The 26,581-nt window shown below is 56.2% G+C and overlaps 1 protein-coding gene across 3 annotated transcripts; it reads left to right on the top strand.

Moving 5' to 3' along the window:
* On the top strand, nt 1–23,514 carry IL2RB (interleukin 2 receptor subunit beta). 3 transcript variants are annotated; one of them, XM_010389193.2, is made up of 10 exons: nt 1–179; nt 6,228–6,348; nt 6,779–6,893; nt 7,889–7,967; nt 11,016–11,121; nt 12,421–12,569; nt 13,757–13,922; nt 14,706–14,820; nt 17,717–17,801; nt 20,918–23,514. In XM_010389193.2, exons 2-10 carry the CDS (start codon nt 6,261–6,263, stop codon nt 21,668–21,670), a joined length of 1,656 nt encoding a protein of 551 aa, XP_010387495.2. In that variant the 5' UTR covers nt 1–179; nt 6,228–6,260; the 3' UTR covers nt 21,671–23,514. The 3 variants fall into 3 exon arrangements, with proteins under 3 accessions (XP_010387495.2, XP_030770584.1, XP_030770585.1); XM_030914724.1 differs by having other exon boundaries at nt 30–179; nt 6,776–6,893; XM_030914725.1 differs by lacking the exon at nt 6,779–6,893 and having other exon boundaries at nt 30–179.
* The last annotated feature ends 3,067 nt before the right edge of the window (nt 23,515–26,581 follow it).

Below are 26,581 nucleotides of genomic sequence, written 5' to 3'. Positions count from 1 at the left end.
TTGCCCCTCTATTCTCTGCACAGGAAGTGGGCTGGCTCTGGGCTTTTAGTTTTTGTGGCCCCAGCAGCCGCAGCCGTCTCCTGGGCCAGAGCTGAGCAGGGCCCTGGAGAGATGGCCACGGTCCCAGCAGCGGGGAGGACTGGAGAGCGCGCGCTGCCACCGCCCCATGTCTCAGCCAGGTGATGCTCCCCTGCCTCCCTCCCAGCCCCTGTGGGACCAGCCAGGGGGCTGGGAGTGAAAGTCACAGAGAAGACTTTCAGCTCTGACTCAGTTCCCCCAGCAGTTTCTGCCGGTCCTCCCATCCCCCCAACTTTATCTTAGAATTCCCCTGGGGAGGGCGTAGGCCCAGCTCTCAGGGCTCCCGGCTGGAGGAAAAAGCGTTCCTCAGTCCCAGGTCACCCCTCCTTCCCAACCCGTTCAGGGGAGGCTAGCGGCTGCTGTGGGATGGGGGGCTTCGCTGGGCCCTGTGTGCTGGGCCCCCAACCTGGAGAGGTGGAGAAGGGGTGGGTGGATAGCCTGGGTGCCCAGAGAGGGTACGGGATACGGGGTGGGACAGGCAGGAGCCCCCTCCTGACCTCTGTGGAGTGGGGCCCATATACTGGGGGAGGCACCTCTGTGTCGAGTGCTCATCAGGAGGCTTGTGGAGTCAGTGGGGAGAGAAGGGTCCCCTTGGAGAGCCATCTGTGAAGTGAAGTGTGCTTCGAGGCCTCTGGGAGGCCCAGGCTGGAGGCAGAGCCCTGGGTTTCAGTCTGGATTTGTCTCTCCCTTGGCTGCATGACTGGACAGGTCAGTAGCATCTCCAGGCATTGGGGATGGGACCCCATCTTTGGGGCTGCCTGGAGCTCATGCTCTCTCCTCTCCTGGGAGCCGAAGCCTCCCACCCTTAACTGTGTTTGTAGCACCTCGGGGGAGGGAGGTGGAGTGAGGGGCTGAGCTATCCCCAAGGGTCCCCTTCCTTCCCCCATAGCCAGGGTCCCGTACCCAGCTGGGGAAGCCCCTGAAGCTAAATAGCAAGAGACAAACACTGTGTGTGGGAGCACGGGGGTGGCAGGTGGAGGTGGCCAGAGAGGACGAGGGGTCATAGGCCCCATCGAGTTCGGAGGTCAGGTGGCACGCACCATGGGCTCCCGAACTCCTGCTTTACCGCCCTGCCCCAGCCACCACGTACCCCTGATGGCAGCAGGGGCCCCAAACTGCACCTCACCAGGTTCAAATCCTAGCTCTACGCCCTTCTTGCCTGGGCGAGAGGCTGACCTGTGTCTCAGTCTCCTCATTTGGCAAAAAGGAAGCAAACTAGAGCCTCCTTGTGGGGCTGTAGGGAGGGCTAAACGCCGAACTACCCGCGAGCGCTCAGGACAGCATAGGCAGAGAGAGAGCAGGCGCCAGTCCCTGTCCCCAGCAGCATCTCTCTGGAAATCAGATGGCTCGGGTCAGGCGCTCCGGGCTTCAGTTCTGGCATGGATCAAATGGGGCAGCGAGACCCACCTTGCAGGGTTGTGGTGGGGACGTAGGCATCTGTGGGTGTGACTGGTTTCAGAGTCATGAACGACAGGGCACGTATGGGTGTGCCTGAGGACCCAGGAGGGGGTGCTCAAACTCGAGGTCCCAGGCTCCACTTGCTGTCACCCGAGGCTGGGCTTCTCCTCACTGTGCGACCTTGAGTGGGTTCCTTGGCCTCCCTGAGACTCAGCTTCCCCCTTGCAGAATGAGGGTGCAGCCTCGGTGACTGTCAGGCACTCCCTCAGCTCTGTGCCCCTCTGGCACTCCCACACCGTCCTCCCCGGACTCTGTCCTCTCCAAGCATCGCTGCACCCCTAGGCTCCAGGCGGCGGGAAGCAGACCCCAGATGGCGCTTTCTCCTCCTGCTTGGCTGCCTCTAGGCTGGGCCTGTGGTTTGCCCCTAACCTTCCTTTGACCTTGCACCCCTTTGTCCCCCAGCACCTTCCTCCCACACTGGAGCTCTCTGCAGGTCCTGTCCTGGGCATGGGGTCATCCTGAGGCTGGGCCTGACCTGGGGTGACACCCACAGAAAACATTGATGGTCCCCTTGCCCCAGGGCCAGGCTGACATGACTGAGCGTGAAGGGGCCCAGAGGCTGTGGGAGTCCCTGGTTGGGCTCTGCACTCTTTGGAGTCCCAACCCTGTGCCCTCTGCTATTGAGGATCCCAAGAAAGAGGTAAGCAGCCCCCACCCTGGGGAGCTCGCCCTCCTGTGGAGACGGTGGGCCAGGCAAAGGTGAACCCATGGTACTCAGGAGAAGCACCTGCCGGTCTTTCTGTGAGCTGCTGGGCCCGGACTCCCAGGGCAGGGAGGGTGGCAGCCTGACCTCTGGGACCAGTGTTACCTCTGGGACCAGTGTCTCGCAGGGTGGGACAGCTTGAGAGAGTGACCCTGGAGGCCTAGCTCCGCCTCTTGCTGTGTATATGACCCTGGGCAAGTTAGGGACTTGCAGTCTTAGTTTCTTCGTCTGTGTAATGGGGTAATAAAGCCGTTGGGCAGCTTAGATGAGCTGGCATATGTGAGGCCCTTGGCCCCAGGTTTGGCGTAGACTATGTGCTCGGTACACGTCATGAGTATTATTAGGTCACCAGTGCATATTTACCGTCATGTGAGCTGTTGTGGTGGGAAGACGCGCCTGGGGAGTTCCGGGAGGGGAGGATCCCTGCCTGAGCACTGGGCAGTCTGCCCTGATTCAGATTCCAGAAAGGCCTCTCATCCGCTGCATGACCTTAGGCAACGCATTTCACCTCTGGGTGCCTCCGTTTCCTCATTGGAAAATGGGGATGATAAGCGTATCCCTGCCAGAGGCCCTTATTGCTGCATTTCAAGAGTTTCAAACGGAGCCTGGTTTACAGTAACCTGTCAGCCAATGGTTTTGGTGTGGTTAAGGGGGTGGCAGAGCAGTGTGGAGGGGGTTCTGGTCCCAGCTCTGTGCTGGGCTCCTGATGTGACCTTCTGCAAGGCTTTCCCATCTCTGGACCTCAATGTCCTCAAATGTAGAATAAGGGACTGGGCTTGCTCCAAGAACCTTTGCAGCTCTGACAATGTGTGGGCCTCTGACTCTCCCTCCTGTGACATCTGCCTTAGGAGATGGAACCCATGGCTCTCCGGACCAGGGCGCGGGTCCCTGCTCCATGCTGGCTCCGATGTAAGCCACGAGACAATCCAGGGCCACCCAAAGAGCTCTGCTTTCCTTGCAGTACTGAGGCCTCTGACTACATTCATTCATTTCACTACATTTATTGAGCACTGACTGTGTGCTCGGCCCTGTGCTCAACAGTCCCTGGAGCAAGTATACTGGTGGGCCAGCCCCTGGCCAATGCTGGTCTCTGCTGCTGCCAGCCTAGAGGGAGGAGCAAGGCGCTCAGAAGAGGAAGCCCTCGCCCTCCATCACGGAAATCAGGGAGGGCTTCATGGAAAAAGGCATGAGGGCCCGTTTGAAAGGGGCTTGAAGGATGGTAGGATCTGTAGGGGACCCAGGGGAAAGGATAGACTTGGGAAGGACCTTTGGAGGGTGAGTGTCGGTTTCCTGGCCGCCTGGAGCCACTGGCTTGTGCAGGCAGGTAGGTGCGGTGTGTATGTGCTTTGGCCTGGGTACATGCACCTGCTCCTGTGAGGGCAGTCTGGAAGGGTTGACTGACCTCATCCCGGTCCCAGAAAGCCCTGAAAGTGGGAATTTAGGCTTTGGTTGCAACAGGGCCACTGCAGGTTCCTGGGCAGGGAGGTGGGTGGTTGGAGGTGGGCTTCAGGGAAGGCAGGTGAGAGCCTACAGATGGGATCGTGCTGTCGTCTGGGCTGGAATGGCACGAGGCTGGCCCAGTGAGAGCAGGGAAGAGACAACAAGTAGTCATTGGACTGTCCTGCTGTCTATGGAGTGTCCTGGCTGGCTAGGTATGGGGGCGAAGGTCCCCTGGAACAGGAACGGTACAATTGTCCCAGAACTGAAAGTCAGATAGGAGAAGAGCTGGGGATGAGCTGGGATTTTGCTGGATCCAGGAGCACCTGCTGTGAGGGAGTCCTGCAGACCATCGGGAGGGACGTGGAGGCTTGGGGCTGAGCTGGAGAAAGACCCTTGGAAGCTGAGGGTTAGAGCCAGTGAGAGACTCAGAGAGAGAAGGGAAGGGGAGTGAGAGCTCGAGTTCGGAGCCGCTGGAGAAGGGAGAACAGAGGGGGAAAAAAGCCCAATGCCCGGGGGTCTTGGCAGCTCTCGGAATGGAAGAGCAGGAGGGAGGGAAGGACACTCCACCTCCTCCGCATGTCTTGACTCACCTGCTCCTGTCCCTCTGCTCCTGTCCCTCTGCTCCTGTCCCCTCTGCTCCTGTCCCTCTGCTCCTGTCCCCTCTGCTCCTGTCCCTCTGCTCCTGTCCCCTCTGCTCCTGCCCCTCTGCTCCTGTCCCTCTGCTCCTGTCCCTCTGCTCCTGTCCCCTCTGCTCCTGTCCCCTCTGCTCCTGCCCCTCTGCTCCTGTCCCCTCTGCTCCTGCCCCTCTGCTCCTGTCCCTCTGCTCCTGTCCCCTCTGCTCCTGTCCCTCTGCTCCTGTCCCCTCTGCTCCTGTCCCCTCTGCTCCTGTCCCTCTGCTCCTGTCCCCTCTGCTCCTGTCCCTCTGCTCCTGTCCCCTCTGCTCCTGCCCCTCTGCTCCTGTCCCTCTGCTCCTGTCCCCTCTGCTCCTGTCCCCTCTGACTGAAGCCACCCTCATCTTTCCCTGGAAGCCCCCTCCTCATCTCCCGGCCTCCCCCTTTGCCTGCTCCAAACACCTCTCCTGGAAGCAGTCCCCTTATCTTCCCGAAGTGACCATGTGCTCACTTTCTCATTCCGCTCCGCACACCCAGGCCCTGCAGAGGGTAGGGGCAGCTGCGTTTCTTTCCCGTTTCCATTGTGACAGTCGTGGTCTTGCCTCACCCGTGTGCTGAATGGGAGCTTCCATGGTCGGCTAGAGGTTCCTTGAGAAGCAAGGCTTTGTCTCAAAAACAAAAACAAACAAACAAACAAACAAACAAACAAACAAACAAGAAGCACCGGCCAGTGGCCAGCGGCCAGTGCATACTAGGCACTCTGGGAAACCTTTGGAGCCTCCCTCTGACAGGGCTGGCTTAGATATTTCATGTCTCTTTCCTCGCTGGGGTATAATCTGGGTGACCAACCTGGCCCTGCCTCCAGGGAGAGCTTCCAGGCAGGTAGGGGAGTACGAGCGTGGACAAGGTCCTCCATAAAGGCTACTGCAGCCCTCTGTGCCTCAGTTTCCCCTGTCCTCTAGGGCTCTTCAGTGTTGAGATCAAAGCTCCTGTCTGCTTTTCTGCCTCTCCGAGTTCACGTACTGATGCTTTCACACCATTGCCTCACTTCCCTCGAGGGAGCGTGAGGGGCAGAGGCAGGGGCTAGCCTCAGAGCCCTCTGGAAGCCCCTCTGCCTGCTGACTTTAGCTCTGTCTATATTTATTCCATCACTTGTTTGTTCAAGAATTTTTTTGCCCGATGCCTACTATGTGCCGGGCACTGTTCTAGGAACTGTGGACCTAGCAATGAACCAAACACAAAAATACCTGTCCTTAGTGAGCTTACGTGACTCTGTGTATGTTTGTGAAGAGAGATAGAGGGAAACATAAATCAGTCCATAAGCAACAAATAAATAATGCTGTGATGAAAATGTCGGGGAGTCGTGACTAACAAAGGGTGCTTCTTTTATTTTTTTTGAGACAGAGTCTTACTCTGTCGTCCAGGCTGGAGTGCAGTGGCGCCATCTCAGCTCACTGCAACCTCCACCTCCTGGGTTCAAGCAGTTCTCCTGTCTCAGCCTCCTGAGTAGCTGGGATTACAGGCGCCCACCACCATGCCCAGCTAATTTTTGTATTTTTCAGTAGAGACGGGGTTTCACCATATTGGTCAGGCTGGTCTCAAACTCCTGACCTCAGGTGATTTGCCTGCTTCAGCCTCCCAAAGTGCTGGGATTACAGGTGTGAGCCACAAGCCTGGCCACAATGGATGCTTCTTTATGTATTCTAGTCAAGGAAGACCTCTCGAAGGAGGTGGCAGTTGAGCAGAAACTTGAAGGAAGGGTGTGAGCATGTGTGGGTTGGTGGGACTAGCAGGTGTAAAGGCCCTGGGGCTGGACTGAGCTGGCACCGGGGAGTGCAGACCATGCACACTGAGGGGGCGGGCCCAGCCTGCCTCTAGGGGCAGTGAGACCTGGGATGTGTATTTACATGTGCTCTCTCTTTCTCCTCTCCCATCAGGGCTTCCTTCTTCGGCTCCACCCTGTGGATGTAATGGCGACCCTTGCTCTGTCCTGGCGTCTGCCCCTCCTCATCCTCCTCCTGCCTCTGGCTACCTCTTGGGCATCTGCAGCGGTGAACGGTAAGGACCTTGACATCTGGACAGCTGTGCTTTCCCTACGGGGAGATGGCTAAGGCCCTGCTAAAGCCTCTTCCCAGAAGGGGTTGGGGCCAGAGACCAGGTGTCCACCTCCCGCCTCACCCTCTGTCCCGGACCCCCGCCCTGGCACGCACGCACGAATGCACACACACAAATACACACACTCCTCTCCAAGCCACAAACATGTGCTACTTTCTGTCCCTGCCTTGCCTTAGTTTGCCTGTGGGAACTTGCAGGCTCTGAGGCTCCATTTCCTCCTCTCTGAAGTGGGTCCATGAATCCCTTCTCTGCTTGCCAGACTTACCCACCTTCTCCTCTGGCAGGCATGGGTGCCAGGTGCAGGGGCAGCGGGCATGCCTTGGGGGGCCATGGGCACCTGCAGTCAACACTCACACCTCGTCTTGCCCAGCAGGCACTTCCCAGTTCACATGCTTCTACAACTCGAAAGCCAACATCTCCTGTGTCTGGAGCCAAGATGGGGCTCTGCAGGACACTTCCTGCCAAGTCCATGCCTGGCCGGACAGACGGTGAGCCCACTGGCCACACTGCAGAATCTTAGGATGGTGGGATCTCATATTCTGGATCCTATGCATTGGCCTCCCTTTACAGAATCTTGGACTAATGGGACCCACAGACTGTTCGAATCACAGGAGTTGGGGCCCAGACCTGGAATCAAGGGATCATTTAAGATAATTTGGAAGTCAGCTATTTAGACTTCTAGAACCTGGGTGGAGTCCAGGCTGCCGTGGAGGGGCTGGGGATGAACTGGACAGGGTAGTTTGGGGACACTGAGCTGCAAGCCTGCTATGCCAAGGCTGAACTCTACTCTAGAGGCAAGCAGAGAGGAAGTGGGGAGAAAGGAGGGACCCCAAGCTTTTTGGATAATCTTGGATTTTGAGAGACCCTGTAGGCAGCTGTGGGGACAGGGAACCTGGGAGTGGTTGGGGTGACGGGGCTGGGAGAGAGATGTCACTGTGATGTAAACATCCAGGTGGCCAGTGAGTGAGGGACTGACCCCAGGTAGGCTTGTTGGAGTCAGGGAGAAGGGGAAGGTCATAGAGAGGTGGCTGGGCCCTGGTGGATTCCACAGGGTGTGGGGCGGGGGAAAATGGGGAGGGACATGGAGGGGCAAAGCAGGTTTGGGCCCTGGCTTCTGGGTGGGTGGTGATCCCACAGGGCTCTGAACACCTGTTTAAGGATCTGTCTTCATCCTAAGCCTCATCGAGCTTTGGAGGGCTCTAGGTGGGGAAGACTGCCTGCCTTGAACTGGTTTGTGTTTCTAGATCACTCCAGCTGCCGTGGGAGCAGGCTGGGATGAGGGGGCAGGACAAGGTACCCATGAGGGAGGAATACCATGGAGCCAGTGGGGGAGGCAGTGCCCCTCATGGAGGTTGGCACAGGAGCCCCAGCCTGGCCTTGCTGCCTGGTGCCATCCTGGCAGCAGAGACATCTGAGAAAGGTCCCTTGGGCCAGTTGTGTGGGTCCTTCCTGTTCTTCTAAGGAGGGTCTTTTGCCATGAAAGGTGGTGGAACCAAACCTGTGAACTGCTCCCTGTGAGTCAAGCATCCTGGGCCTGCAACCTGATACTTGGAGACCCAAATGTGAGTAACCCACCCAGGGAGAGAGTGCAGGGAGAAGGTGGTCTCCCAGCTCCGGGCTGTGATCTCAGGGTGGGCCGGATACCAGGGGAAGAACTGGGGCCCAATGGCCAGGGCTATGGCCAAGCAGGATGCCCAGTGCTGAGAAGGAGGCAGAGAAAAACAGGTGACACCCCTGGGCATGGACTCAGGCCTGCCCCAGGGCTGACGTGCCCTCTGTATGTGAGGCATCTTCTGCTCCTGCCATCTCCCCTGCGCTTTGTAGCTCCTGTGACACTTGTGTTCCTTATCAAGTAAGACAGCGCTCCAGTAACTGTAATGACCACCCCCAGCTCTTTCCGGGGTCTTGGCAGCACAATGCAGTGTGGGGGGTGAAGGGTGTAGACTCTGGAGCTGGATGCTCCAGCTCTGGCTTGCCAGTTGGGTGACATTGGGCAACCCCTGTGCCCCAATCTCCCTTTCTGTAAAATGGGCATAATAATGGTACCTATCTTGTTGGGTCAAGGCCCAACAAGGGCCTTGTTTTTCAGGCCCTCCCCAGCCTGAAGGTGGGACCTTACCGGAGACCTGGCCCCTTCTGCCCAGGCTGCTCGGGCCAAGGGGCACCTGCAGGCCAGTGTCAAGCTGCCCCCTGCGCCCCCGTGGCTTCCCACCCCCCTGTGCTCATTGGCACCTAAAGTCCAGAGGAGGCCAAGGCAGCTGGGGCCAGTGAGTCAGTGCTGCCTCGAGTGTGCCAGGCTGTGATAGTGCCTGGGCTTGGCCCCGCTCTGAGATTGGAGTGGGCACTGGACCAGGGGGAGGCCAGACAGTGGGAGCAGACACCCCTGAGCTTGTAGGGGGAGCAGAGATGCCTGGGTCCAGGCTTGGGAAGCTGCAGCTGCCCCAGGAGAGTTCCTGGCTACCTCAGAAGGGGCGGGGGTCCCGCTTGTCCCCAACTCGCACTGGATCCATGGAGTGTGTAGCCCCGACCGTGCCTCCAGGATCAGATCGGGTGCCAGAAGCAGGGGAAAGGCCAGGCAATGGGAACAGATAGCTCTGAGCCTGCGGAGGCAGCGGAGACCTTCCCAGCCTCTGAGAGTGCAGGGACGCCTGGCTCTGCAGTCGCAACTTGGGTGCCTGCAGCTGCACCCAGGAGAGTGGGGCTCTTGCCTAATCCCAGCCCCCAAGAGCACCAGGAGGTCTGGGCCCACAGCCAAGACTTAGGCAGCTGCAATCCTGCCTGGGAAGGCAGGGCTCCTACCTGCTCCGTGGAGCAGGAGGCCCCAGCTACGCCTCCCCACTGCAGACAGAGTTTTAGCAGCGGCCACTCCAGATGGGCAGCTGCTGCCATCACCTCCAGCCCCATGGGTAAACATCAGCGCTGTCCCCTTCTTACCAGTGAAGACACTGAGGCTCAAAGAGGTATGGTCCTTGTCCAAGGTCACACAGCCAGGAAGTACAGAGCTGGGATTGAACCCAGGCCTGTGGGCTCCCAGTTCGGGCTTTTCACCATTGCATTAGGCTGCCTTTTGCAGGGCACATGGCCATGTCCATATGGGTGTACATCAAATTATTGTCTGTCAAAGCGTCCTGGGCAACAGCGGGCTCCAAGGACACCGAGACCACATCTTCCAACCACCATCAGGTTATAAGTCTTCTTGAGGGGCAGGAGAGTGTGAAGATGGAGTCACACAGTATAGCTGAGAGAATCACAGCCTCTGGAACCGGATGCTGTGCCCGGGCAGGGAGCTCTGTAGGTGGCCTGGTTTCTGATCCTGGTTCCACCATTTCTTAGCTGTGTGACCTCAGGCAAGTCCCTAAGGTTCTCTGTGCTTCAGTCTCCTCAGCTATAGAATGGAAATAGTGACAGTGCCTGTGTCCAAGGGTGTTGACAGAATTAAATGAGATAATACATGTAAAGTGCTCTCCAGAGTGCCCGGCACAGTGTGAGTGCTCATGAGAATGTATGACTGGCAATATTTTTATAACAATAATAGTAATAATAATGATGAGACTACTATGATCTGGGAAAATCTAGTCTGCGTAGCAGCTATAAGAAGGCTAGGACAGGGTCTATGGGGTGGAGAGGAACTGGCCAGTTTGGGGAATTCTAATGATGAGGTTCAAGATTTGCTCATAGTGGGTCTTATGCAGATCAGAAGGACTCTGCCCGAGGTCCTGGCCGTGAAATCAGCATCCTGGACCCGAGATCCTAAGAGGCCTGCACTGGAGCTTCCTCCCGCAGGGCTGCCGGACTGCAGGGTTGGCACCTGTACAGTGGGAGGCTGCTCTAAGCTGCTCACTCGGCAGCCCTCTGTCAGGCATGACAGGGCAGGACTCAGAGATGCAGTCACGCTGTAGGGGGACACAGAGGACCTGGGTTTAAACCTGGGCTCCCCTGCTGTCCAGCTGCATGACCTGGGGCAGGTCCCTTGACCAGCCCAAGCCTCAGGCTTCCCACCCATACCGTGGGATGGATGCTGTGTGCATTGAGGGGCTAAGGCATTTGAGCAGTGGCTGCTCACATGAGATGCTCAATACCTGGCCGTTTTCTTCCAGAAAATTCAAGGCATAGGGATGGGAAGAGATAGGGGAGGGGAGGGCCTTTCACACTAAAAAATGTTAAACAGGTACAGTTCCAGATCTGTAGCTTTGTGGGGGCTTCTCAGCTTGCATGCCTCCAGTGACAGGGAGCTCACTCCCTCTCAAGGCAGCTCACTTCATTTTAGATCAGGCGTTGGTAAACTACCTTGACCCACGGGCCATATCCAGCCCACTGCCTGTGTTTGTAAATAAAGTTTTATTGTAACATGGTCCTGATATTCATTTACATGTTGTCTGTGTCTGCTTCACACTACAGTGGTGGAGTTGAGTCATCGTGACAGAGACCATGTGGCCTGTAAAGCCAAAAGTAGTTATGATGTGGCCTTTTACAGAAAATGTTTGCTGCCCTTGCCTTGGGTGGCGGGGCATGTGGAGAGGCTCCCATCCTTCCCTGGTCATCCCTGTGGCCTCCCCCTTCCCCTGCCCCCAGCTGCCAGAAGTTTCACCCCTGCCCTCCTTCCCTTGCAGTCTCAGAAACTGACCGCAGTGGACATCGTCACCCTGAGGGTGATGTGCCGTGAAGGGGTGCGATGGAGGATGATGGCCATCCAGGACTTCAAACCCTTTGAGAACCGTGAGTGAGGAAGCCAGGGTGGGGCTGGGGCAGGGCTGGGCACCTCCTTCCTCCCACCTCCGCTGGGATCCTCCCTGCTCCAGGCTCTCTCCCCCGCAGCTTCCACACTCACATCTGACCACCTCACTGCCCGCTGTTCTCGGGATGATGTCCTGGCTCCTTACTGCGGCATTCAAGGCCACTCAGGATCCAGCCCTGGGCCTCCTCCCTGCACTCCTCCTCTTGAAGCCTATATTTCTGCTGCAACCAAAGGCCAGCTCTCCAAACCCACCTTGCCTATTCATGCCTCTGAGCCCTCGCGCATGCTGATCCACTGACTGGAAGGCTCTTGACACCTGGAAAATTCCCACTCATGTTTCGAGGCTTAGTTGAGAGTCACTTCCTCCAGGAGGCCTTCCTAGACTCCCCTAGCCCTTTGTACCTCCTCTTTCTGGGAATGTATGTCCTGCGTTGTCACTGCCTGATTGCAGGCCTGTCTCTTTTACTGGGCCGTGAGCACCCTGAGGGCAGAGTCTCTGCCACCCCTTTGTCTCCTTGTCACGCACCCAGCACTAGATCTCATCAGGACAGTGGTCTGGGAAGGTTTGTTGAATGCCTGAGTGCCTGCCTGCTGACCTTGGGGTCCATCTCCAGGGAAGCAGTGGGGGAGAAAGTGAGAGTCAGGCCTGACCTGGATGTGATCTGACTGGCAGACTATCGAACCTTTCTGAGCCTGAGTTTTGGGGAGAATCAGAGTTGCCTACCCACCAGGCTTGCAAGGCATCTTTGAACTGAGACACAGAAACTGCTTACCATGTAGTCAGCACTCAGCATCTGCTTATCACTTATGTGGTTCTATAGAGTCTCAGAAGTATAGAAACTGAGATTCATTTAACTTCAGAATCACACAGTGTTATATTCACACTTGAAATGAATGAGATGATCCATGGAAAGCTCTCAGGTCAATTCTAAGTGCAGAGGACAACCAAGTCCCTGCCCTCAAGGAGCTCACAGTCTGCTGGGGGAGGCAGAAAATGAATAAAGAAATCAAACCATATATTTCATAGGCCAGGTAATGATAAGCACTGGGAATAAAAATGAAACAGGCAAGGGGGATGCAGAGTGGTGAGTGGTCAGGGAAGGCTTCTCTGAAGAGGTGATCATTGAGAGAGGCCTGGAGGCAGGGAGGGAGGCAGGGAGGGAGCAGGGCTTTGGGTGGGGGGTAGGGTGGGTGCCAGGAGGGAGGAGTGGCAGGTACAAAGTGGGAGGTGGAGGTCATGCCTGGCTGCTCTCCCTTCCCCCGTCTCGTCTCGTCTCCAGTTCGCCTGATGGCTCCCATCTCCCTCCAAGTCGTCCACGTGGAGACCCACCGATGCAACATAAGCTGGGAAATCTCCGAAGCCTCCCACTACTTTGAAAGACACCTGGAGTTTGAGGCCCGGACGCTGTCCCCAGGCCACACCTGGGAGGTGAGAATGTGGCCCAGTCCCCACCTGCTCTGGTTCCTCCTTCCTGTCCTGGTCCCTGTCCTGTCCCTTTTTCATTGTGGCGAGGTCCCATCAGCCCCAGGTGGATGGTGGGTGGCTGAGTTCACTCCTGTGCTCTTTCTGCACTGCCTGGGGCCGCCTGCCCGACTTCCACATCCTTATCTAGCCCCCTTAACCCTGGAGATCCGGCTGGCAGCAGGTTCAGGGAAAGATTCAGAAAGCCAGGAGACAGGCAGCTGCCCAGCCCCGCGGGCTTTCGGAGGCCAGGGAAGCCACCCCTCCACGTGTCAAAGCCCATCTGCTCCACATCCGTGTGGGTCTGTTGCTTATTCATTCACTTACACTCATTTCTTTATTCACTCAATTGCTCACTCAACAAATATTTGCTGAGCACCTACTATGCGCTGGATGATGGGGAAAGAGTGGAGGGTGAGCTCAGCAAACTTCCACTCTCAGGAATCTCAGACTAGGGCAGGGCAGGCAGGCAGGCAGTCAGCAGGCACAGCGACAGGGTCTGGGATAGTGAGACTATGGGACAGTGATAAGTTCCACCAGGAAAACCCAATGGGGCAAGGTATTTGAGAGTGAGTGACTGGCACAGGCTATTTCAGACTCAGGTGACCAGGGAAGGCCCCTTGGACACCTGGGCGTCCAGAAGGAGCTCACCTACAAAGATCTGGGGAGAGTTTTGCAAAATTAGAAAGACCTGCCATGGCAAAGGCAGGATGCTGCTATGTGTATGGAGAGCAAGAGGAGGCAAAAAGAGCGACCCAGGGTGGTAGAGGTGTGTGGAGATGTCCTGCTTTCTGGTCCTGTGGAGACTAGACTGCAGAGAGGCATGAATGAGAACCAGAGACCAGCTGCAGGCTTGGGAGAGGGCGGCAGCTCAGGCCTGGGGTGAGAGCAGCGTGGAGACGGGGGATGGTTCTGGAATGGCTGTGGAGGTGGAACCAGGTTCTGGAGGTGGAACCAGCTGATTAGCTGACGACTTGGGCTTTAGGGGATGACCCTGGGGTTTGAGGCCCCAGCGACTGGGTAGTGAGGGAGATTTGGGGGGCAAGGAAGGGGTGGTGCAACTGGCAGGGGTTGAGGAGGGTGCTGTGGTGCTCAGCCTCCTGGCCCTGCCATGGGAGGTGAGGTGAGCACTGACAGTCCTGTCTCTGACCCAGGAGGCCCCCTTGATGACCCTCAAGCAGAAGCAGGAATGGATCTGCCTGGAGACGCTCACCCCAGACACCCAGTATGAGTTTCAGGTGCGGGTCAAGCCTCTGCAAGGCGAGTTCACGACCTGGAGCCCCTGGAGCCAGCCCCTGGCCTTCAGGACAAAGCCTGCAGGTACTGGTGGGCAGCAAGGGTGGGAGGGGGCTCAGGCAGGAGGGGGTGGCTGGGGGAGGAGCTGCTCCATCCTCTCCCTGCCTGGAGTGAGGGTACAGTGGTCAGCTCCATGTCTCATTTGCTGAAACCCTGCAGGGGGCCCGCTCTTCAGACAGGAACAGGGGTTCAGTGAGTGGACAGGGTTTGCCATGGGCCTTGTGAGTTGGGGAGGGGTAGAAAGGCTCTTTTCACTTTTCTCCACCCTGAAATCTCAAACTCCTGGTTTCTGCCGGGGCTGGGGTCAGCTGCTTTCATCTCTCGGCCTGATCTGTGAAATGGGTACACTGACTGTGAGGCAGAGCTGCTCTGAGGAAGGCATGTGACATTCCAGCAGCCTGGCCCGCAGCAGGTCTGCTGGACATCTGTCCCTCATTGCATCACATTTTGAGTTCAAGTTCAAGCAAGACCTGGGGTCCTCTAAGCGGTGCTTGGAGGCAGGTGGAGAGAGGGGTGCAGCCAGGTGGAGCCCAGGCTGCTGTGGGGGCGGTGGGGGGCTGTAGGCTCACCAGGTGGGTCCATGGGATCTGTCTGGAGCCAGAGGAGCTCTTGGAATGCCACTGTGTCATTTCTTTTTAGCATCAAATCTGGCTTCCCAGAGAGGACGGGCTTAGCCGAACCCTGTCCCCAGCCCTCCAGAGGCAGCAGTGTCTGGAAGGGCCCTGGACCAGGGTGTTGGAGTGATCCAGGGTGAGTGAGGGCACTTCTCTAACCCCTGTCCTTGCTGTTTCTCCCACGCCCGGGCAGCCCTTGGGAAGGACACCATTCCGTGGCTCGGCCACTTCCTCGTGGGCCTCAGCGGGGCCTTTGGCTTCATCATCTTAGTGTACTTGCTGATCAACTGCAGGAACACCGGGCCATGGTAAGAAGGTTCTCCTCCCCTTCCTTCATGCTCCCACCCCGCCAACATGCACACACATGGACACACACGTACATGCACATGCACACACACGCACACAAGCACACATACACACATGCACACACACACATACACTTACATGCGCACATGCCACCTTGCCAGGTCAGATTCTGGACCGGGCCCCCTGCTCTGATACACCCATGCTTCCTCTACCCTCCAGAGAGTCCTTCCTGTCCAAAACCTGGCCTTTCCCTGTGTCCCATCCCCACAGGGGGAACCTGTGGGACCAACCCGAGGAGAAGGTGGGAGGTGCAGCCCTCCAGGGAGAGCCCCCGCGGCCCTGTCCAGAGCACTGCTGTCAGGACTGGGGATGCCTGTGTGCCCATGTCAGCTGTCTCTGTGTCTGGGTCCCTGCCGGGCCATCTAGGTCTGACTGTCATTCGCTTATTCTCATATTCACTGAGTACCAGCTGCATGCCAGGTACAGCTCAAAGTGCTGGGAACACAGTGGCAGGCCACATGCGTGTGCCCCAGCTCCAGGCAGCTCATAGCCCAGTGCGGGAAGGCAGACAATCCTGAAGGTGTGTAACGACACACCGGGATCAGGATGGCGGAGGAGGATGTCGATGTACGGCCATTCCTTAGGATCCAGGGGGAACCTATTCCAGGACCCCCCTCCCCCCCGGTAGATACCAAAGCCCGTGGATACTCAAGTCTCTGATTTTTATTTTATTTAATTAATTTATTTTTTGTAAGACAGAGTCTCACTCTGTCACCCTAGTCTGGAGTGCAGTGGCATGATCTCAGCTCACTGCAACCTCCACCTCCAGGGTTCAAGCGATTCTCCTACCTCAGCCTCCCGAGTAGCTGGGATCACAGACATGACACCACACCCGGCTAATTTTTTGTATTTTTAGTAGAGACAGGGTTTCACCATGTTGGCCAAGCTGGTCTCAAACTTCTGACCTCAGGTGATCCACTCGCCTCGGACTCCCAAAATGCTAAGATTACAGGTGTGAGCCCCCACACCTGGCCTCAAGTCCCTGATTTAACACAGCAATGTATTTGCGTGTGACCTACACACATCCTCCCAGAGACTTTAGGTCATCTCTAGATTACTTATAATACCTAATACAATGTAAATGCTATGTAAATAGTTGTTATGTTGTATTTTAAAAATTTGTATTATTTTTTATTGTTGTATTGCTATGAGGGGTTTTTTTTTCCGCTGAATATTTTTGATCAGGGATTGGCTGAATCCGTGAATGCAGAACCCATGGATACTGACTGCTGACTGTATCAGGAGCAGACAGCAGGGCTGGGGCATGGCCAGGGCTGGTTTCCCCGAGGAAGTGGTGATTCTGTTGAAATCTGAAGCAGGAGCCCATGGTGGGGGTGGGTGGAGGGGATCAGGAGAGTGTCCCAGGCAGAGGAAACAGCATGTGCAAAGGCCCTGGGCAGAAAGGAGGGAAGAACCTTCCAGGAACAGAGTGCAGGGACGCGGTGTGGCTGGAGACAGAAGCGGGTTGGGGAGGAAGCTGAACTTGAACCTGGACATGTGGCGGCAGTGAGGTTTCCTGGGACCTCAGGCCATGGGGAGGACTTGGGCGGTGTGCCGAGCAGCCATGGAGGGTTTCCCCAGGAGTGGGACAGGATCCACTTTGCCCTCTGTGGCTCTGGCTGCTGTGCGGAGCGTGACCTGGTGGAGGGCAAAGCAGTGAGGAGGTGACACTTCTGACCAGGCTATGTGGCCCCCTGATGAGAGCCCTGCTTCTCCCAAGAGGTTTGCAAAGCGTGCCTAGCTGCGTCACCTCACTCGATTTTCCACAGCACTGGGAAGGCAGTGAGTCAGGGGCTACCACTGACTTTTAACTGATGCCAGGACTGGCCAGAGAAGTCAGCTGACTTGCCCAAGGTCACATAGCCAGTTAGTAGTGAGTGCCGCTCTCCTGACTCTCGTCCTGGAGCCGTGGTTCTCGGCAGTATTTGGAGCCCCATTTCCTCTTTCCTCCCAAGAAGACAGGTATTCCTCCACCCACCCATCCCCTTTACCCACAGCTCCCTGCAAGCCTTCAGGGAAACCATGTCCTTGTAAGGGGAGAGGTCCTCTCCCAGGCGTGGGTTCAGTGGCCTCCAGAATGCCCTCCTCCTTGTCATTCTTGTGCCCCTTCAGTCCTTTCTCCACCATGTCATTCTCCTGTTTAATGCTCTTCAGAGGCTGCCCACTGTGCTGCAATACACCCCGGCCCTTGAGGGCCTCCACCAGTCATGTGGAACCTTTGTGCAATCAAAAATGGTGCCTCTTTCTTCAGGGTGATGTACACAGGTTCCAGGCACTCAGTTTGGCAAGCAGAACATGGGCTGGAAGTCAGCCTCACTTACCACCACCTCTCCCACTTCCTGCCCAAGCCTAATGCCCTTGGGCAGTGCACAACCTGAACCACCATCCATGGCAGCCCTGACAAGGAAGCCTCTCTCCCCTCTCCCTCCTCCTGGTTCACTCCACTTTTTCTAGCCATCTCCATCCCTGACCGCTCTGGCTTGTGTGTTCGCCCCCACTGACCCCCATCTCCCCGTCTCTTGTAGCACTCTGCTCTCTGTCTCCACAGAATGAATGATGATGTTGCAACATGCTTTGTGTCTGTCTCCCCATCAGAATGTCAGCTTCTTGAGAGCAGGGACCTCTTTTGTTGGCTATTCTTGTCTCCCCAGTGCCCAACACAGCGTCCTCCCACAGTGAGCACTTAGTATTGGTATAAATACCAATATTTATACTTAGTATTGGAATAAATACATGAGTAAATGTGGTATGGCTCTGTGCCTGGCATCCACAGTGGTGGCACTGATGGCAGGACACCATGGCCCTTCCCATTCTCCTTCCCTTCTCTTCTCTGTCCAGGCTGAAGAAGGTCCTGAAGTGTCACACCCCAGACCCTTCGAAGTTCTTTTCCCAGCTGAGCTCAGAGCATGGAGGAGATGTCCAGGTAGGAGGCTGGGGCAGAGAGGCAGAGGTGACCAGGGGTGTAAGTGGGATGGGGGGGTGGTAGGGGAGTAGCTAATTTTGTGTTTTGTGAGAAGAGACCAAACGCTGAAGTGAGCAGCCTCCAGGGTGAGCATGGGTCTCTTCTCCAGCTCTGGCACTTTCCATCTGAGCCAGACTGCCTGGGTTTTAATCCCAGCTCCACCGCTTTCTGGTTGTGTGACCTTGGGCCTATAGAGCCTCCCTGGTCCTCAGTTTCCCCACCAGTTAGATGGGGAGAAAAACAGTGTTACTATGTGTCCTGCCCTGAGAACTTTGCTTGGCACACAGTGTTCAAAAGAACCCTATCAGGCTGGGTGCAGTGGCTCACACCTATAATCCTAACACTTTGGGAGGCTGAGGCAGGTGGATCACGAGGTCAGGAGCTCGAGACCAGCCTGACCAACATGGTGAAACCCCGTCTGTACTAAAAATACAAAAATCATCCCGGCGTGGTGACCGGGCTGGGGAAGAAGAGATGACTGAATTTGAGATGGAGTTCAGAGCATTGCTGCTCTGTGGGCCGGCACTTTAAAAATGAATCGGTGTTTTGTGACTCAAAGTGACTGGAAGACTTGTTAGTACCCATGCTAAGATATGGAGCCTGCTCAGGAATTTTGGGCAGGGACAGGAGAAGCACGGAGCGCGTCTGCACAGACAGTAGGGCGGAGAGAGCTTGTGCTGGCAGATCCTGTTCGTTCAGCACACCAGCAACGGTAATACCAGATAGGGAACTTTTTTTTTTTGTTTGAGACGGAGTCTCACTCTGTTGCCCAGACTGGAGTGCAATGGCGCCATCTTGGCTCACTGTAACCTCCACCTCCTGGGTTCAAGCGATTCTCCTGCCTCAGCCTCCCGAGTAGCTGAGATTACAGGCACACACCACCATGCTTGTCTAATTCTTGTACTTTTAGTAGAGACAGGGTTTTGCCATGTTGGCCATGCTGGTCTTGAACTCCTGATCTCAGGTGATCTGCCCGCCTCAGCCTCCCAAAGTGCTGGGATTACAGGCGTGAGCCAACGAGCCTGGCCATTAGTTGCAGCACTCTTAATGTGCAGGAATGCATTATCTTAAAATTCTTCCCTCAGCCTTGAGGGTAGCAAGGTTCCCATCTATAAAGGTATTCAAGCAAGCCACGGCTGCCTGTGTGTCCGAAGCATAGAGATTCCCCCATTGAACTGGTTGGAGGCTGAGCTAGATTAGCTGCATGCTCAGATACCTTCCAGCGTCAGGTCCTGATTCTATGGCCCTAGAACATTGTGAGGTGGGAGCTGCAAACCATTCCAGCTTCCCATGAGGGCATCCTTGGGTCTAGTGTGTGGAGCGGGGTCCCGAGGAGGAAGGCATGATGTGGCTAGGGACGGGCTGGCAAAGCCGGCCCCACCTTTTCTGCATCTGGCTGAGAGACCTATCCTTCTACCCTAGGACCCACAGGGGCCACAAGGCCCACCGTACTTCCCAGGGGATCCTGGAATGTGTGTGCGAGTGTGGGAGTGTGTGTGAGGGGCGTGAGCTTCTCCTGAAGCCCCTTTCAGGGCATTGTGGGCAGAGGCTCAGGCCCAGGAAGTAGCTGGCCACGGGCAGTGGGTTCCTGGCTCACGGGCACTGGCCACAGGCCCGGCCGCTCCCTCTCTGGCTGCAAACTCAGGGCTGCTGCCTGGCCCCGCCCTTGCCCCGGATATCATGAACCTCACCCGAACAGTGCTTTTTCCCTCTCTGCCCAGCAAGCAACCCCTCTTTGCCATCCTCAGTTTATCCTTTCTGCCTCTCTCAGCCTTTTCTTTTGTGACATAACTCCTGGTTGCGGGAAGGGGGTGGATTTAACTGAGTGGTGTGTGCACGTGTGTGCGTGTGTGCATGCATGTGAGCGTGTGTGTGTGTGTCTGTGGAGCAGCTGACTCAGCCTCAGGGACTCCCCCTGGAGAGGAGAACTGGGCATTCATTGCTGCTTCATTAATTCATCTGAAATAGATCCATGAAACCCGCCAGCCTCGTGCTGGGCACAGAGGCCTGGGGAGCCCACTGGGCCTGGCTCCTGTGCTTAGGGGGCCAAGTCCAGCTGCTGAGGGTTCTGGGGACAGAGGGTTGTCAGGGCTCCCAAACTCACCCACCCGAGGGCCTGCTGTCACACCACCAGGAGGGCCTGCTGTCCCCACTCTGCTGTGCAGACTGTGTCTTACCCTGTTTTGGGTGTTTACATCTCCATTTGCTCACCTGATGTCTCCCTGGTGACCTGATGGGTGACAGCAAGGAAGTCAGGAGAGACGCGGCTAACTGTTGTGGAAACTGAGGCCCACAGAGGTGCAGGAGCCTGCCCAGGGTCACACAGTTAGTGAGTGCCAGGGCCAGGGCTAGAACCCGGGTCTTCCCACTCCTTGCCAGGGCTCTCTGGAATCCCGAGCAACTGAGAAGTTCTCTGATGGGCACTTTCCCCTCTCTGGGGATGGGAGGCGGAGCGGGTGGGGGTGGGGACCACAGAGAACTAGGGGAGAGGTGAATCAGGAAACCATCAGCTCCCACAAGAGACGTTCCCACCACAGTGTAAGCGGAGATCCTGGGTCCCAGCTCTGCCGCCTGCCGGTCTGTGATCGGGGCTGGGGCGTGTCCCGTCTCTGGGCATCTGTAAGGTGAACAGGCTGTGCTCTCAGTGCCCTTCTGCTTTGGCATGGATGGATCAATTCACACACTTGTGCTAGTACCCACTGGACAGTCTGAGGATTCTCTGCTTTCCTGGGTCCCCAGCATCTAGAACAGTGCCAGGCTCACAGCAGGTGTCCAATAAACAGTCACTCTTCAGCAAGCAAACATTCCTGGGCACTACTGGGAGCCAGGCAGGCCAATGCTGGACTGTGGCTCAGGCAGTCTCCCTGGGCTGGTGGCCCAGAGGGCTCCCCAAGCCAGTAGGTGAGTTGGGGGAGTGCGGGGCTATAGTCAGGGAGGGCTTCCTACAGGGGGCATCTCTGGGTCAACTGCTTCAGGAGGAGGAGTTAGGAGCTGCTGAGAGTCCAGAGGAAGGGGTGGAGGGTGAAGGAAGGTGAAGGAAGCCCCCACTCACCCACCCCCCGCCTTTCTCCTGCCAGAAATGGCTCTCCTCGCCCTTCCCCTCATCGTCCTTCAGCCCTGGTGGCCTGGCGCCTGAGATCTCACCACTGGAAGTGCTGGAGAGGGACAAGGTGACACAGCTGCTCCTGCAGCAGGACAAGGTGCCTGAGCCCTCATCCTTAAGCAGCAACCGCTCACTGACCAGCTGCTTCACCAACCAGGGTTACTTCTTCTTCCACCTCCCGGATGCCTTGGAGATAGAGGCCTGCCAGGTGTACTTTACTTATGATCCCTACGCAGAGGAAGAGCCTGATGAGGGTGGGGCCGGCACGCCCACAGGGTCTTCCCCCCAACCCCTGTGGCCTCTGTCAGCGGAGGACGACGCCTACTGCACCTTCCCCTCCGGGGATGACCTGCTGCTCTTCTCCCCCAGTCTCCTTGGTGGCCCCAGCCCCCCAAGCACTGCCCCTGGGGGCAGCGGGGCTGGTGAAGAGAGGCTACCCGCTTCCCTGCAGGAGAGAGTCCCCAGAGACTGGGACCCCCAGCCCCTGGGGCCTCCCACCCCAGGAGTCCCAGACCTGGTGGATTTTCAGCCATTCCCTGAGCTGGTGCTGCGAGAGGCTGGGGAGGAGGTCCCTGACCCTGGCCCCAGGGAGCCGTTTGGATTCCCCTGGGTGAGGCCTCCTGGGCAGGGGGAGGTCAGGGCTCTTAATGCTCGCCTGCCCCTGAACACTGATGCTTACTTGTCCCTCCAAGAACTCCAGGATCAGGACCCAACTCACTTGGTGTAGACAGATGGCCAGGGAGGCAGGCAGCTGCCTGCTCTGTGCGGAGCCTGAGGAGGACCCTGTCGAGGGTACTCAGTGCACTGATGAGGACACTCAGTGTCCAGTTGCCGCCGGACGTCTCCACCCCAATGGCCCCCACCCAGTCCTGCACACTTGGCCCATCCATTTCCAAACCTCCATTGCTGCTCCCTGGTCCTGCTGCCCCAGCCAGGAACTGTGTGTGTTGCAGGGGGGCGGTAATTCCCCAACTCCCTCTTTAATCACAGAGTCCTACGAGTTTAGGCTCTGAAGCATCACTCCTCTCCAGCCCTGCAGCTATTCACCAGTATCAGTCCTCGCGGCTCTCTAGGGCTCCTTGCCCTGACCTCCTCCCTGGGTTTTCGGCCCCAGCCTCCTCCCCTCCCCTCCACCTCCACAGGGCAGCCTGAGTGTGCTTTCCAAAACCCAAAACCCAAATATGGCCATGCTCCTCCTCGGTTCAAAATCTTGCACAGGCCCCACTGCCCTCAGCCCCATTTCTCAGCGTGGTCCTTCACCTCCGGTGTCGTGTGGGGACAGCTCCTTCTGCAGTCCTCCTACCATTCTCCTGAGCCACTTGGAGCTCCCGCACACCCCCTCTGTTGCATGCGCTATTCCCTGGGCCTGCTGTGCTCTCCCCCTTATCTGGGTGACAAACTTCCCTGACCCCTCAAATGCCGATTTTGCTTCCCCTGGAGGGAAGCACTGTCTCCCTTAATCTGCCAGAAACTTCTAGCATCAGTGCTGGAGGGAGAAGCTGTCAGGGACCCAGGGCGCCTGGAGAAAGAGGCCCTGTTACTCTTCCCTTGGGATCTCTGAGACCTGAGTGCTTGGCTGCTGCATCCTTAATGCTGGGGCCCAAGTATGGGCGCAGATGCCCCCACAAAGTGGACGCCTGCTGCATCTTCCCACAGTGGCTTCACAGACCCACAAGAGAAGCTGCTGGAGAGTAAACCCTGGAGTCCGAGGCCCAGGCAGCAGTCCCCTCCTAGTGGTGGGCCCTGATGCTGCCAGGCCTGGGACCTCCCACTCCCCCTCCACCGGAGGGTCTCCTCTGCAGCTCAGGGGCTGGCACACTGGCCTTCAGAAGGGCAGCTTCACAGGGCAGGGCCTCATCATCTTTCACTGCCCCAGACACAGTGCCCAGTGCCCCATGGTATACCCTGGATGAATGAATTAATTACCTGGCACCACCTCGTCTGGGCTCCCTGCACATGACATTCACACAGAAAGGCAGAGTCCTGTGCGCATTAGGTCTGGCATGCCCCCTACTGCAAGGGGCTCACCCCCCACCTGGCAGTCCTCCCTCTCTCACACAACTGGCCCCTTCCTTCTCGTGCCCCCCACCACTACCCCTCCACTTATCTTTCCTCTGCCTCAGGCAGATCACATTGCAATGGCTCAGACAACCTTCTATCCCAGCAGGACAGTGACCCAGTCCCAGCTAACTCTGACCTGGCAGCCCTCAAGCACCTGCACTTATAGGCCCTGCTCACAGCTGATTGGGCACCTGACCACACGCCCCCACAGGCTGACCAGCAGCCTATGAGGGGGCTTGGCACCAAGCTCTGTCCAATCAGGTAGCCCTGGCCTGAACTAGCCAATCAGATCATCTCTGTCTCGGGCGTTTGAACTCAGGGAGTGGAGGCCCCTGGGTGCAGGTGCTCGTGGACAAGGCTCCCTGGAAAACGTAGACAAGCGTTGAGCCACTAAGCAGAGGACCTTGGGCTCCCAATACAAAAATACTTACCGCCGAGAGGGCTGCCGACCATTTGGTCAGGATTCCTGTTGCCTTTATATCCAAAATAAACTCCCTTTTCTTGGGGTTGTCTGAGTCTTGGGTCTGTGCCTTAAAAGAGCTTAATTATGGGACAGTCTCACTTCCTGCCATAGGGTCCTGAAAGTTTCAGACCCCAAGGGGCTCCACACCATTGCTGTGTGTTCTGTGCCAGTATGGCCTGGGCGTCGTCTCTCATCTGGAAACAACCTTGAGAAGCAGGTGCTTTATTCCCCATTTTGCCGATTAGGAAACAGGTCCAGGGAGGTGGAGAAACACAGCTGATGGTTGGTAGCACCAGGATTCAAACTCAGGTACATACTAAACCTCTCTGCAAGTCAGTTTCCTTATCCCCCTAAATGGAAATTGTATTTGCCTGCTCCACTTTGGGAGGCTCCCACTTCTTGGGAGGGTTATATTTTTTTAAGTCTTAATCATTTGTGATATATGTATGTATACATCCGTATCTTTCAATGGTCTGTGTGTACCATCTTTGTGATTATTTTCTTAATATTTTTTCTTTAGGTCAATTCATTTTTGTTGAAATACATTTATTTAAAGAAAAATCTTCATGTTACTCTGTAAATGAAAAAAACTATTTTCGCTATAAATAAAAGGTAACTGTACAAAATAAGTACAATGCAGCAAAATAGTGTTGATATTCATTGCCTGCGGTAAACCTGTTGTCTCTTAAAGGAGAAATGAGAAGCTGTTGGGGAGCTGTTAAAGATATCTCAGGGCCAAATGCAAACTTCTTCCTTGAGAGAAAGGAAAAGGATTGTAAAGGGAATATCTTCTTCACTAATAGGAGTCAGGACTGTCTGTCATATTCTGTGTCCAGGTATCAGCTCATGGTCATATCCCACAAGTCTATGCCTGGCGAAGTATTGCACTTGATGATGGATCCCTCTCTCTCTCTCTCTTTCTCTCTCTGTCTCTCCCTCTGTCCCTCCAGATAGATAGATAGATGATAGATAGTGTCCTGATAAAAGTTGGACCAGACCATGGATGGCAATTCCTGGCATTCATAAATCCACACTCATGGCAGACATTGCTAATCAATTGCACCCATGCACGGCAGACATTTCTAATTGACCACAGCCCTCCTCTTGCAGAGCCTGGGTGCAGCTTCAGATTCTGCAATGCTGTGCTGTAGGCAGGCCCCAGGTGGTCACAGCTGATAACTGATGACTTCTCTGGACCATATAATTCCTCAGGTTCCTAACACAAAAGGAGGTCTTATGTTTCCCAACTCCGATTTCCCAGGCAGGGAAAACTGAAGCTGAGAGGATGGAGACTGGAAAGCTGAGAGGGAGCTGTGAGAGGCAAGCCCAGGGAGCCCAGGTGTCCCCACCATGTCTGGTGAGAGACTTGAGCTGATCAGGGTCACCTTGAGTAGAGTCAGGGTCACCTTATGCCAGGTGCAGATGGAGGGATGGGCCAGGGGTCAGTGTGTGTCATGCTCAGTGTGCATCCGAGTGTGGATCTTTGGAGAGGAGACAAAGAGGAAGCAGCTGGTGGCAGGGGTGGTGGTCAGATTGCAGGAGGGGCCTGGGTCAGATTCAGGAGACAGGAGCAGCACCAGCTGGGGACCAGGCAGCCGCTGGGGTCCAGGAGAACCATCAGGTGCGGAGCGGGAAGCAGGAGGCAGCCAGGAGCCAGGGCAGATCTGGTGGGTAAGAGAAAAAGGAGGAGAGGTGGCGGGGGAGCCTTCCAGCCTCTCATGTTTCCTCTTTGTTGAACTAGATTTGTTCCTTTGCTTCCCCCGTTCCCCCAATTCCCATCTCTTATTCGAAGCAACTTTCAGGGCCTGCATTTCCGAAGTAAATTATGGTGGAAAGTGTAGGCCCAGATCTAGGAAGAATCACCCACCACTGTCCTCCTCACTACTGACAGCTGAAAAAAAAGACCAAGGAGGACAGTAAGAAGGGGCAAGAGAACCAATACTTCCACTCTACACATTGTGCCAGCATGGCCTGGGCGTCGTCTCTCATCACCCGGAAACAACCTCGAGAAGCAGGTGCTTTATTCCCCATTTTGCCGATTAGGAAACAGGCCCAGGGAGGTGGAGAAACGCAGCTGATGGTTGGTAGCACCAGGATTCAAACTCAGGTACATCTGACTCCAGAGCTTTCGGCCCTTAGCATATGGAAGGCTACGGAGGGGATAATTATACTGATAGGAAAATACCTAGTAAAATTTCATTCTCAGCTTCCTGGCATCAACTTAGGGGGGAAAAAGATGTCACGATCCATGACTGTGATTGTGGGAGAAAAAGCAAAGCCCTCTGATAGCTTGGCAGGTAGATGGGGCAGAACGGTGGCCAGGAGAGGAGGCTGAGGGCGATGCTTTTTGGTGAGGCTGAGGTGGTCTTATCCCCTCCTCCTCCTCTGTAACTGGGCCCCTCCTGCTGCCTCCACCCTCCAAGCTGGTCCAGTGTCCCTCTGGGCCAGCATTTCACTGGTTGCCCCCACTGCCACCCTGGTGACCCCTGTGCCACAGACCTGACACCATCACTCGTATTCCTGCTCAGCCTCCTCCTCCGTCTGCCTGTCCCCACGGCCGCCTGCCCCTCTGATCTTTCCACCTCTGAGCCCTGCCAGGCTGATCTGGCTAAGGGTCATATCTGGCCACACCACATCCTTGCTAAACCTCCAGTGACCCACTGTCATTTTCAGGATAATGGCTGAGGTCCTTAATGTGATCCTCCATGACTTGGGGGACTTTGGGGAGGTCCCATCGGCTCTTATGCCTCAGTTGCCCCATCTATGAATTAGGCAGGCAGATTGGATGATTTCTAAGTGCTCTCCTAGCCCTGACATTCTGTGGGTGTCACATGGAATATGGCTTGAGGCCTGGACTACATCTATTTCACGTCAGGTGTTGGTGCTGGGGTTGGGGGGTGGGGATGAGAGTAGGGACTGCAACTGACTCATTTGCCTGGCACCAGCTGATCCTGGGTTTGAAGTAGCCCTGCCACCCAAACAATCTGCCCTCAGGTTCCTATGCATCCCTCAGAACCCCACTCAAGCATCTCTGCTTCTGGCAGGCCCTCTGATTTGCCCCCAAGTAGAGTTCATTACTTCCTCCTCCTGTCCCCCTCCTGAGCTACCCCTGTT

Source organism: Rhinopithecus roxellana, chromosome 13 (genome assembly GCF_007565055.1).
Source record: "Rhinopithecus roxellana isolate Shanxi Qingling chromosome 13, ASM756505v1, whole genome shotgun sequence".
In the NCBI taxonomy this organism is placed as follows: Eukaryota; Metazoa; Chordata; class Mammalia; order Primates; family Cercopithecidae; genus Rhinopithecus; species Rhinopithecus roxellana.
This window is presented reverse-complemented; position numbering and strand designations above follow the sequence as displayed.